Here is a 13,475-nt window from a genome sequence, read left to right as displayed (position 1 = left end):
GCCTCTGCTGCATGTCGTCGCGGAAATAGAAAGTAAACAGGGCAAAACAAAATGGGAGCATCGTTGGATACTCCAGCGAGGTGCCCTCTCTGCAACGAGCTGACCCGGGACCCGGTTACTCTGAAGTGTAACCACAGTTTCTGCCAGCGATGCATTGGAGACTTGTGGAGCATTAACCCGAACGGGCCGTACCATTGTCCGGAGTGGAGGTGTAAAACCGAGTACCAGACTTTGCCGTTTCATAGCAGTTTGATACGGTCACCAACTCCCCGAGGACAAGCACAGCCTCGCAGCACTGCAGGTACTGTTAAGGTGATTAGGTTAACATTTAAATTGTAACCGGACGAGTGAAATAACGGCCCTTAAAACTACAAACGTGAAAGCGGGATTATAAACTAATGCTAGCTAGCTGCTAACGTCAGAGGTCTCCCGCTCACAAGCAAAATGGGCGTTACGCATATGTTCAGTACTGTAAACTAGACAACTAGACAGACTACTGCATACTTATAATCGCATTCTAGCTGTAGCTAGTAAATGTTCACTAGTTTACTTCTAATCCAAAGACCTTAATAAATAGCAAATAGGTTGCGCTTTCTAAATGGAAGATACCATTTGATCAACCTTAGGGGACGTAAAAGTACTATAAAACTAGTAGCACATGATGGTCTAATCTTTAATTTGCGGGAAAAAAGGTTTTAGCAAACCAGAACTTTGTTATGTGCATGTATGACCAGTGACAGATAAAGTAACATATTTTTCGATTGTATTCATTTATTGATGGATTATGTGAAATGAAGAACTCACAGTTTAGGTTAAAAGACTATATTTTTGGTGTCTTTTTTTTTTTTAGAGCCCAATTGTACCAGTGGCAGCTTCAGGTGAACGCACCACTTGTCTGTTGGTCATGTAGTCGAGTAGGCATGCACATCCCTACTGCAAACAGTGCTAAGTTGTTGCGTTTTGTGTCATGTTGTTTGGCCAGGTCTCATCTGTAAAACAAATCTGATCTCAATGGGATGTGCTGGTAAATAAAGGTAAACAAATACATGTGCTTAACAGTGGATGGAGCCTGCAGGAAAGAAAATCAATAATACTATTTCTAGCATTTCTTTGGTGTTATATTATGTTGTTAAAAAGGACAACAGACAGAGGACTACCACTCTATCTATGATACATTATACATCATTGCCAACTGCTATACCATTTGGGCTCTAATCTTCTAATCTGTCGTAGTTAGAAATATTCATATTTAACTGTTTTTGTGAGACTGTTAGATTTAGATTTGAGTACTAAGCAACAATTTTCAGCATTTCAATGTCCATCCATTTTCTTAACTACTTATCCGACATAGGCCTACGGGAGTGTTAGAGCTTATCCTTAACCCTTCTGACAATGAGTGAAAGACGAGGTACATCCTGGTTGCCAGGACTAACACAGAGCGAGAAAGCTGTAAATAGTTAAATAACTTATTCACCTAGTAATCACCAGTAAAATGCCTTTCATATAAAAGTTGGGGGAGTAAAAACCCATAATGCATTCTTAAATAAAGTCTAATTGAAGTAGTATAACATTTAACACTCAAGTGAAATACAGGTACCTCAGAATTTGATTGTATTACAGTTCTTGAGCAAATTTCCTTTGTTTCTTGCTGTCACAAGGTTTAAAACAGAATATTTTAAACAAAGCATTAGCTCTTGTGTAATTTAATGGGAGCAGTGTTCGGCATTTGTTTACAGTGTCACAGATCAAAGTCCAATTAAAACTCTGAGATCAAAGTTTGAACTCTTTTAAAGCAAATAGACAGCAGGGTTAAAAGTCTGTTTCTGACGTGTGATCATGAGTGTAAGCAGCACCTTTAAACCTTTAATGCACTGAACAGTTACATCTGTGTTGCTTACCTTCCTTCCTTACAAGGCAACATCATCACAGAACTCCTAAGTAGTTAGTACAAACTCAGCCTTCTTTAAAAACAGTTTTACTTATATTTTATTTATTTTTTAAGGTTCATCCACCAGTAACAATGAAGAAAGTACATCTGACTCGAGTTTAAGGAGGCCATCGCTCACCAGCCGACTCCTCGGAAAGAGGAAGGCCAGCGCACCTGTACCTGAACAGCCTGAAGCAAAGAGAACAACTGTCGAGAGCCCCCGTGCATGGCCCAGTGACACAGAGATTCCCACCACTTCCTTGTCAAATAACACTGGGAAGTCAACTGCCGTGGAAACATCTAAGAAAGTAGTAGAACCAGAATCTTCCCAATCTAAAGAGGGTGATGGCTCAACCTCCGAGGAGAACTCTGACAGCAATGGAGCATCTGCAAGCGGTGGGCCACAAGCCATCTCAGTCCAGCATAAATCAGAAAAGGCCATCATACTGGATGACTCTGACAATGAAGTCGACATATGTGATGCACCTCCTCCTGCAACCCCCAAGAAAGACCCGCAAGTAACTGGGGTATGTGTGACACCAAAGAAGCCTTTGTCAACTCCCACCTTTCCTGCAACCTCAACTCCAGGAAAAGATAAGCCTCCTGTGCACCATGCTGGCAAGTCATCTCCGATTCCAAGCAAAATTAATTTACCTGCTTCAGGATCCTCAAGTCATGTTGGCATCTTCTCCAGGGCAGAAAACAAAAGCGCCAGCCCTGTGCCCTGTCATTATTGTCCTAAAACTCGGTGTCAGTCTGCAGTGAAGACTTGTCTGGTGTGCGGGGCCTCCATGTGTTCAGAGCACCTGCGGCCCCACCTGGACACCCCAGTTTTCCAAAATCACACCCTGGTTTCTCCAGTGGAAGACATTTCCCTCTGGAGGTGTCAGGATCACCACGAGATAAACCGTATCTACTGTCGGCAGTGTGCAGTGTGTGTGTGCACTGTGTGTACCGTCATAGGTTCCCATCGTGACCACGAATGCATCAGCATCAGGGAGGCAGAGAGAGAGCTCAGGGTGAGTGCTGCTGACTTAATGCACGTGAGATCTGATTTCAATGCATAGTACCTGAAGATAATCGGATGAGGAATACTTACACAGATACACATGGGGTAAAAACAAAAATATAGTGTTTTGTGGGAAATCCCTTGCAGTGACCGAGCATCTGAAATATTTGATCTGATAGATATCAGAAGATGAGGTGCTGAGCTGGGTTAACTTTGGACTGGTTGCGTTAATGCGCCCCTGGAGTATAAAAGAAGCACACATCCAAAAATATTTCAACTCATCTGCTTGTTCCGACAAGCATAACGTTAAAACAAACACTGCAAGAATAACGCAGTCTAACACACAAACACAAGGCAGATGGGCAACAAACAAAATCATTACCACTGTAATCACTTTTTGTGCCCATAATGATCTGTAAGCAGGGTTATATTTGGCAATGGTGAGCCGGTCTCTAAAGTAATCTTTGCTTCTGTTTCCTGATATTTGGTTTCTTAATTTTATTCAAAATTATCTAGTTGTCTCTCGTCTTTCTGTGTGGTCATGTATCTTCAGTCTTTTGTTTGACCATTTATGATAGCGGATTATTTGAATATAGAATGACCGTTCCTATGAGTTTACTTGCTATTTTGACAGCCATTTTTAACTAATCATTCGTCATGTAACTTCTAGATGTATTGTAGGAAGTCTGTTATCTTCCAATTTACACTGTTGCCCCTAGCAGATAAAACACAGGTCTGTTTATTCACATGGAAAATGTATATGGTTCACAAAGTTGAGAACATGACAATCAGAGATTTAGAGGGATACCTTAATGGTTTTACAAGCAACAGCCATTTGTATCTAATTTAGTACAAAATAATGTTTTTCAGTTGATCTAAGCTACCAGCTTATTAAAAATAACCCTCATCATTTTAGGCTTTTCTCAAAATACGTCTTGGGACTTTATATTTTGGAGAATCTGCTCAAACTACTTTGCTTCAAATTCAAAGTGGCGAAGAACATAGCCTGAAGAACAAAAAACATGTAACTGTCCAGCTGTGAGCATACAGCACTTGTGGCTAAATATAGATATAATCAAAGCCATAGACTCGTGACTTGTTTTTAAATCTTTGTGGACATTTTTCCTCAGGGAAACCTGAAAGAAGAGATCAAACAACTGCAAGAGGCTGAGCAGCAAGTGAAGGACCGAGTGACTGAGCTCGCTCAGAAGAAAGAGACTTTCAAAGTGAGTTGGCTAAGTATGTTGTTAAATATACATATGTTCGTTCTGCTTAGCCGCTAAGAATTACAAGAGATTTTCTTTCACACCCATTGCATTGAAATTTAAGGGGTTTTTATAGAAGTGCATATAATTGGCTAAAATTAGTTAATAAACTTCTCCAGTTCTTTGTTTCATGTCAGAATAGGAAGACTTTATACAAGTAATACAAATATTAGGCGGCTTTGTTTGAGAATGTAAAGAAATTAAGCTTAAGGTTTTTAGGTTAGGGTTACATGGTTGATTGCTGCCCCCAACTAAATACTTCTCCTTGAGTAATAGTCATTCATTCATTCAAGTGATTAATTGACGAGCTGTTTTTTTTTTTTTGTATTTTTAGGGCATTAGTCCCAGGGTGCTACATTGCAGCACAAAGCTTTATTAAGTTGCAGCAACTCTTAAATAGAATCTAACACTGAAGTGAGTGGCCGTACTAAAGTAATTCTTTTTCCCATCTGCAAGTATGCTAAAGTCCAAGTGGGATAAATGTTACCATGACTGTGAGGGTCCATGCAGATGTCCGTCTCCCTGCCTGTTATTTTGACCGTGCAAACTCTTCTGCAGAGACCATTCTGTTTACGACTTACCGAGTGTTGCCACTTCCTTCCGACTCTTAGGAGGCAGCCTTGAGTCATTTCTGTTGCTCAATCTGGATTTTATTTTGAGCTGAGGAAACCAGTTAATACAAAAAAGGAAAACATAAAAATGCCATGTTTGAAATTTAAATAGACTGGAAAAGCATCTTACGTTGAAATCTTTGCATTTCTGAAGTGTTGTACGGTGTACTAGTAATCGGAAATGAGTAATAACTAACAGCAAAGAAATGCAATACTACCGCAATACTACTACATATATTTATACTGTGTCCTGTCTAGGAGGTTTTGAGTGAAGCACAAGCAGGAGTGAAGCAGCAGTACAGTACCATCAAAGAGGCCTTGGAGCAGGAGGAGCAACTGGCTCTTCAGTGTGTGAAGAAGGAAGAGAACAGAGTTTTGGGGGGACTAGAGGAGAAACTCTGCCACCTCCATAGCTCCCTTCAATCCATCCAACAAGGCCTTCACACGCTGGAGAATCTGGCTGACACCAGAGGCGACAACTCTTTTAAGGACCAGGCCTTCATCATGGTCAGATCATTTTTGTTGGCTTAAAAAATATATGCATATATTTACTGCTGAATTATTAATGTTTGCATAGTAAAATGCCTTTTCTTTTTTCTGACATTGCAGGAATACAGCAAGATTGCCCAGCTGTAAGTAATATGCTTTTAACTTCTGCTTTGCAGCAGTAAAATTGTCCGCTTGTTGAACATTTCACTAGCTGAATGTGCTCCCAGAAAATCAGCTTTTTAAACATGCTGCATAGTCGTTTATTTTATTTTAATGAAAGTACTAGTTAGCTCACCCTAGTTGGTAAAAGCTGACTTTAAAAGTTCTTTTGCAATGCAATCAGCAGGGATGGTGATTTGGAAAGCGATGTGACACTTTTGTGCTGTGGGTACAAATCCCACACACTAAGTACACACATCTAAGAAATGGAGATTGGATTTATATGTGCAATTTGCTGCACGATAGTCTTAGGGCTCATTACTGACTCAGTTCTCCTTCATCAGGAGTGGTGAGATGGGGAGCTATGTGGAGCAGTTTGAGGCCACGGAGGAAGTGAATCGTCCCCGGCTGAGGTGTCTGCAGCAGTGGACAGAGAAGCGACTGGACACAGTTGTCATCAATACACAAAGCAAAGATAGAGATCTTAACAGGCTCCTCTGTAAGTCATGTCTTGTTTATACTACTGTTTATACAGCTCACACAGCTAATTACGCCACAGCACTAAATACATGTGTTAGGATATTCAGTTAGTCTTAATTTTCTCATCTAAATTCTTCCTCTTTAATCGTGTACACAGATGGCACCATACCCCTCTTGGATTCAGATACGGCCCATCCTAAGCTGCAGCTGTCTGATAACAGCAGAACGGTGACCTACAGCGATGCTCAGCAGGCTTACATGGAGCACGAGGCTCGCTTCAGTTCCTTCCCACAGGTCCTTTCCTCATTAGCACTGGAGGGGGGGCGTTGGTACTGGGAGGTGAGCGTGTCCGTGGATGATGGTCGATGGAAGGTGGGGCTGTGTGAGGCTCAGATGGAGAGGAAAGGCCAAAAGGACAACTCTCGTCTGGGGTTCAACAGTTACTCCTGGTGCCTGGCCTGTGACAAAAGGAAGGTAGAGGCCCTCCATAATAAAGTATCAGTTCCTGTGGATTCAGATGGACTGCAAAGGGTAGGAGTGTTCCTTGACTTTGAAGATGGTATTTTATCATTCTTTAATGTGACACCAGGGGGCACTCTAGCTTTAATGCATTCCTACAAGCAGAGGTTTACTAATCCTCTTTACCCAGCCTTTTCTGTGTCTAAAACACACTTGTCTATCTGTGATTTGTTCGAGTCTTAAACTGCACAGAAGCACCATATCAGTTCTGCTGATTGATTTACAAACTTCATCAATCTGTGGTGCCTTTTTTAAGTGTTAATCTATTTTAGTAAAATGTGCTGTTGTGTAACTTTCTCATGGATGATAGATCTGTCCTACACTGCATACAATCCCTGACTTCTGCAAAGATCTGTAAATGTGATTTTTACATCATTTGAAAGAACTGGAATAAATAGAAATCCTATTCAATATACCTTACATGTAACAGCCAATCACTGGTAGTATTTTTTTTTTTTTAATAGAAAGACCACACTTTTTTAATCTTTTTTTTTTTTTTTTTTTTTTTTTTTGAGATGATGTATCAACAAATGAGAACGTTTTTAAGTGGTAGGCAAGTTATCAATGATGATCAATACACAAATATTTTGGATAGTGTTTCTATTTTGAATATTTGTTTTTTTTTTAAATCTTCAGATTGTACTTTACATATCTCGTCTTTGTCATCCTTATTGCTCCTGTTGTGACTCATTTGTCTTTCTACTGGAATAAACTGTCAGAGTTTCCAAAGCTGCGTTACTGCGTGCCATGATTCTTCCCATGGGCCTTTAAATAGAAACACAGGTGTGCGAGTGGGTGATGTGTTTCCCCACAACAGGTGACAGTTGGCGTGTTAACTTTTAAATTTCACTGCTCCCACAGCATGGGAGCTTTACTGACAACAAACACTGCCTTTGACACAAACCCCTGATAGGATGGCAGACCGAAGCAGATGCTAAATTGTCCTTTTCTTTGCAAAGTCTGTGGCTCATTTATTCTGACTAGGGGTCTGCGCAGTTGACGTCATTGAGTGGGATCAAAGTGGTATTTACATAAACTCCTTCTGGATGATTGGTCGAGCGACTGAATGCCAGTGGTTCAGGGACATCTGTCTGTGGATCACAGTGGATACAAACTTATTAAAGTAGCAAATGTAATATAACTGAAAACGAATCAAAGTGTAAATGGGGCCTGGGGAAAACTGCTACAGTTCTTTTTACATAGTTGAACAAAAACATTTCCCCACAATGTCAACAGCTTCTTCTGACTTTTATTGATGTAATTTCAAACATTTAAGAAACCTGAATCTGAGCAGGTGCTCCAGCCAAGCATGACAGCAATTTCACACTTGCAGACACACGATCCAAAGGTAATCACAAACCCTACGTGGGTTTTGCTTTATTTCTCAGTCGTTTCTAGCCTGCACACGGAGGCAGGATGCGAGACATTTCTGTGAGAGATCAAGAGGAGGAGGAGGCTTAAACAGTCGGGATAATTAAATTCTCCTCTCCCTGTCCATCTAGTGGTCTGTCAGCCACGCTCAGCAAGCTTTTCTGGAATTGTTATCCCTCAATAAGATAAGCTGAGAGCACATAGTGTGTTGGTGTAGAACAACGTGGCACATCTTCTTTAAGAAATAAAATGAATGTGATGTGAAGCCCTAAAAATCTCTGTGTGGCTAAATAAAGGGACGGGGTCTTCATTAATGATCCCCATTGTTTCCCACATCTAAAACATAACAGCCAAAGTGTCTACTTGTCAAAATGTCTTCATATTAAGATCCCCTCTTCTATATCTGGCTGCTGTATCTATGGGAATAGAATCAAATCCCTTAATTACCATGTCAGTGGCATGTCAGTGCACGGTAATTACTTAATTCCGTCGATATGACTGAAAAGGCACAGAAATGACTATAAGCACTTGGAAAGTAATGAGCTTACTTTGGGAAATGCATTGTTTGTATCCAATAGTTTTTTGACTTAAACAGATTACCTACAAAGTAAAGAAAGCCATTCGCATGGCTATTTACATTCAATTTCAAATCAGCTTTTAAAATCAATACTTAATTCGAAGAGCTCTAGACCTGGGGAAGTATTAAGAAAAGTCTTTTGCAATAATCTCCTGTGCAAATGTAGGAACATGCTTCTTCTGTTCTGCTCGTTCATAGTAAAGTAGCACCATAAGTGGGTCAAAACAGGTCTTATTTGCAAGACCTCCGACTTCTGACTCGGCACTCTCCCTTTTTATGGCAAGCTTTTATCTATCATCATTATCAGGGAAGAAAGTGGAATGGCATGAAATTATTGAGGGTCAGAGATGGTCAAACAGATGGAAGGCAGCAAGACTTCCACTTAAACTGTCTTCTTAATGCCACAGAATGTCACTCCTCCTCCGCTGTGTCTCTCGCTCCTTTTTTGTTTTTTATTTGCTGGTGACCTTGTGCTAGCCCCCTTAAAAGTTAAACAAGCTCGCTTTCAAAGTTTGATATTTGGTAACATTTAAATTTGTTCTAGGTCACATCAAAGGTTGTTCTTTGTGGAACTGGAAATAATAGGACCGTGCAGCACAAATTGCCTCATTTACTGAGCTAGGACCAGTAACCACTTCAATTTGCATTTTTCATGGGGCAATGTGCCTGAGTCGACCTTTACCTCTTGGCTCAAGATAAGTCAAACACTCTCATTATACTGATGGGGATACTGTAGCTCCCTGGAGCATATGAAAATCTACATCTATGGTACAGTAACATGGCATAATTAGGTGTCTCTATGGTTTTTCTTTACACTTCCTATGTATAACCTTTCAGTATGAATCACAGAGAAACAGCACTCACTGTTGTCCTCAAGGTTTTTCCTCAATTATCAAACACTTTTCTAACAATCTGGATGCAAAAAGTATTCTCTGCAACAGAAACGTTCTCATGGTGCAGCTGTGCTTTCTAATCCATCTATCAAATACTCTGATTATTTTATATTTAAGAAAACTTAGCTACTGTAGCCAAAGATACTAAATTTCAGTTTTGGTGTAAAGAAGACACGTGTGTCATGGGGTGCTCGTTAAAAAAAGTCTTTGATCTGATGTTTTCCTTCAAACAGGCTGAATAAACGTCTTTTTAATTGAATGCATTACTGGCTACTGTAGTGCCTGCCAGTGATGTGCAAAGACTAGAGCATAACTACAAAAAATAGTCTTATCCTAAGAATCAAGCTAACCTTAAAGAACTCATTCTTGTGTTTAAAATTGTATTTAATTCTGCTCTGCTACTGTTTTTGTTCTGTTACAATGAAAACTTCATATTATGTGACCAAATTTTCAGACAGGAGGTAGTTATTGTGACCCCTCTAAAGGTTTTGATCTGTCCATCATGCAAAGCTACTCTAAATAAATATCACGATGTAAATGACTATAATAAGTCACCTTTAAATCATTTTTATTTTAACAAAATGGTCCAACTACTTTGAACTAGATGTGCAGTCATAATACAAGTGCACCCCACAATTCAGTAACTTGTGTAACCACCTTTAGCAGCAATAACTTGAAGTAATTATATTCTGAGTCTCCCTTTACTGGACCATTGCAAGACCTTGATTATTTTCTTTTCCGCCAATCTGTTGTATATTTGCTGCTTCATTTCTGTCCTTTCTTCTGTTCCTTGACCTACTTTAGGCAAAGCTTTAACTGTCAGTCAGATGACCTCACATTGACTCTAGAGTACTAAACACAGGAGTTAATGGTCAACTCAGTGATCTCAAGGTGGCCAGACCCTGTTGCCGCAAAACAAGCGCAAATCATCACCCGTTCACCACCGTGCTTTACAGTTGGTATGAGATGTAGATGAGATGTCCAAAAGACATTCTTCCAGAAGTGCTTTGTTCAGATGCAGCTTCTTTTTTGAGAGGCAAGTCTTTCTCTAGTACAATTAGAAAAAGACTGCTTGTTCAATCTTTTACTGCCATGAACCTCAACATTCAGCAAGGTAAATTGAGCCCATAGAGTCTGAGATGTAGCTGCTGGGTTTTTTGAAGGATTGTACAGTCTGACCTTGGGGTGATTTTGCTGGGAAGTCTGAAACTCTTACAAAGATTGGCAGTTGTCTTGAATGTCCCCCACTTGTGGATTCCCAAATTGGTGGGCAGCAACAATTGTTTCTCAGATTATTGCTGATGTCTTTCCTGCTAATGATCAGTTAATGAATGAATGCACTTACCTTTTTAATTCCCATGAAAAAAGTCAGGGTGTGACTATCAAATAAATCATGGTTTGATATGTTATGAGCTCTTTATCTCAGGATATAAATTTAGTACCTGCTAAGGAAATATCATAGGCAGAATACTGGTCACATAACTCTTTAATGTTAGAGTTACACACATTCCCCAAAAACATTTTTTCTGTGTTGTGTTTTTCTGTGTGAATTTTAACCATAGAATTTTTGGAACTATAAAAACTTAATGTGAAGTATGACCAGTGGTTGGTGCAGTCTGTACATTACCCATGTGGCCATGTCTTCTGTTGGCATGGCAACACTTGGTGAGCTCAGGTGAGCTGGGAGACTCACGTGTCTGACTTGGTCATCTGCCAGGCTTGGAACAGTTCATGGAAATCTGAGACACAAGAAATGCTGAGCCTATTGTTGAGTGGCGTGCCTATTTTCTTCCTTCACCTTTCCCCAGGCAAATCAATTTACTTTCTACAGAATGAACGCCTTACGACTTTCATGAGAAAGTCTATCGCTGCATCTGTCCGACAGGCAGGGCTGGGCGAGTGATAAAAATCCAAATTTCACATCTGTTTGCATGGCTGGTCGCTATGATGGAAATGTACAAAGAACGTTTTTATTCTGTATTCTGTGGAGAATTAAGAATCACGCACAGTGCAGACACTCGAATGGCAAACAATAAGATTCTTTATAATGTAAATTTATTTCTGTCTTCAACGATTGACATGGTAGCAGATTACAAAGAAACAGCAGCACCATTAGTTACCCTCTTTTTGTTGTCAGCTGCGGTGCCAGTTTGTCTCCTCATCCGACCTACCGTCCCACTCTCCCAGTCTATGATCACTCAGAATATCAGCAGTATCTTTCACATAGTTTATTTATATATGTGTCCTGCTGCTCTTTCACTTTGCCCCTCAGCAGGAAGGTCAGAATACAGGTCAGAGGCTCAGACTGAGCCTCAGGAAGTGACTGGGATTCAGTGTCTCGTTCAAGGACGTGTTAGTAGAAGGGATTCAGGCTGTCTCGAGAGGTTGACGTTCAGTATGCTTGATGTTTTATTTAGTTACATGTTGCTGCCTGTTATAGTTTCTAACTCTGAGATTAAAAATTCTTAGTTTTTGGTTGTTTTGTCACATTTGCAAGTCACACAATTGCTCTCATACCCTTCAGCTGTTAATTGGAAACGATTGGGAATTAGCTTCCACTTTGTTTATTAGCTCAAGAACAGTGCGTAGAGAGCTTCGTGGACTGGGTTTCCATGGCCAAGCAGCTCCATCGCAGCCTCATATCACCAAGCAGAATGTCAAGAGTCAACGCAGTGCTGTAACGTACGCTAACACTGGACTGTAGAGCAGTCGAGACGTGTTCTCTGGAGTGACCAATCATGCTTCTCTACTCCTGCAATCTAACAGATGAGTCTGGGTTTGGCGGTTTCCTTGTCTGACTGCATTAAATATAAGTATAAATCTGGTGGAGGGTGGATTAAGATGTGGGTTTGTTTTTCCGGCTTGACCCCTTAGTTCAAGTGAGAGGAACTCCTAATCCTTCAACATACCAAGACATTTTGGATAATTTCACGCTCCCAACTTTGTGGGAACAGTTTGGGGACGGCCCTTTCCTGTTCCAATATAACATGATCTAACCAGTGGATGAAGCAAGGTCCATAAAGATATAGATGAGTGAGTTTGGTGTGGAAGAACTTGACTGGCCTGACCTCAACCTGTATTTCTGCCTTCTCCACTTTTCATGTCCAACTGTCCTGGAGCAAAACAAAACAAATCCCAAAGTGCATGTATGAAAACTCTCCCCAAAACTGTGTATACATGCTGTCCCTTATACATATTTATTTATTATTGCTTTCTGTTGTGATACAGCATTGTGTCTCATGTTACATTTTACTCCCGTTCATCGTTGGCTTTATTGAAAGATAATCCCTATATTATGCTAAGAAGAAGAATATTGTCTTCATATGGCGTGCCAAATGTGCTGGGTTTAATCCATGATGATAATTACACTTCATTGAACTGTCAGTCAGCGAAGAGTTGGACAGATTTTCTTTCCAACCATCTGTGCTCCTTTATAAACTTTTTGGCTCTTTTTGTCCATCTGTTGTCCTTTGGCACACTGCACTGACCTTATTAGCATTTAATTAAACAGTATTTGCAGAGATGAGGCTGTTCTTGGCACTTAATCTTAATCAACTTCATTTCCAGCAGCAGAAACAGGAGTGGCTCTTGATGTCTCTGCTTTAACCTCTAGAAGTGTGTCTTGTTCTGACCAAAGCTGGCTGTTCCATACTCAGATACAGAGAAACAGACCTTCTGTGTCTTTCTACTGTTTTATGTTTCCTGTATTGGGTTAATTGTTGACTGTCTACGACTACATTCACAAATAAAAATGTCTCCACTACTGTTAATTCATTAATATGACAGTCAAAGACAGAGTGTCTTAGATGAGTGACCTTTTATAATTTGCTATTTCAATCACAGACATGGACTCCTATGACCTGCATCATGAAGTCATGTGAAAAGTAAGATCATCCATGGAAATTGGAAGCAGGTTTATACCTTTTATCCTTACTTCTTGTACTTCGTGCCTTTTTAATGGCTCTGTGACATCAGTTAACTGGACATTTTGACCAATCCTGCTTTAAAGATCCCCTCACCTGCAAGTTTGATGTTTTAAGGGTGTTGTATTCTTGCATTTTAATTCCCAACAAAACATTTCAACACAATTTCATGACCCTCCATTTATTCTTTTTGATGCTTTTCTTGGTGGATTTTCTAGTGTGCTTATAACCCTGTTGAAAGCTCCACTTCTG

The 13,475-nt window shown here is 40.1% G+C and overlaps 1 protein-coding gene across 1 annotated transcript; it reads left to right on the top strand.

The window, feature by feature from the left end:
- si:dkey-29p10.4 (tripartite motif-containing protein 14) lies at window positions 1-7,192 on the top strand. Its single transcript, XM_004567720.3, has 7 exons — window positions 1-301; window positions 2,003-2,946; window positions 4,067-4,162; window positions 5,071-5,319; window positions 5,422-5,444; window positions 5,805-5,959; window positions 6,098-7,192. The coding sequence occupies exons 1-7, from the start codon at window positions 52-54 to the stop codon at window positions 6,640-6,642; spliced, it is 2,262 nt and encodes a 753-aa protein (XP_004567777.2). The 5' UTR covers window positions 1-51; the 3' UTR covers window positions 6,643-7,192.
- Window positions 7,193-13,475: the final 6,283 nt, after the last annotated feature.

This window comes from Maylandia zebra, linkage group LG7 (assembly GCF_041146795.1).
Source record: "Maylandia zebra isolate NMK-2024a linkage group LG7, Mzebra_GT3a, whole genome shotgun sequence".
Classification (NCBI taxonomy): domain Eukaryota; kingdom Metazoa; phylum Chordata; class Actinopteri; order Cichliformes; family Cichlidae; genus Maylandia; species Maylandia zebra.
This window is presented reverse-complemented; position numbering and strand designations above follow the sequence as displayed.

Excerpts from the sequence above, each read along its gene's own strand:
- si:dkey-29p10.4 (XM_004567720.3), top strand. The coding sequence starts at position 52 with ATGGGAGCATCGTTGGATACTCCAGCGAGGTGCCCTCTCTGCAACGAG. Across the intron at positions 302-2,002 it reads ACAGCCTCGCAGCACTGCAG|GTTCATCCACCAGTAACAAT; the intron begins GTACTGTTAAGG and ends TTATTTTTTAAG. Across the intron at positions 2,947-4,066 it reads AGGCAGAGAGAGAGCTCAGG|GGAAACCTGAAAGAAGAGAT; the intron begins GTGAGTGCTGCT and ends ATTTTTCCTCAG.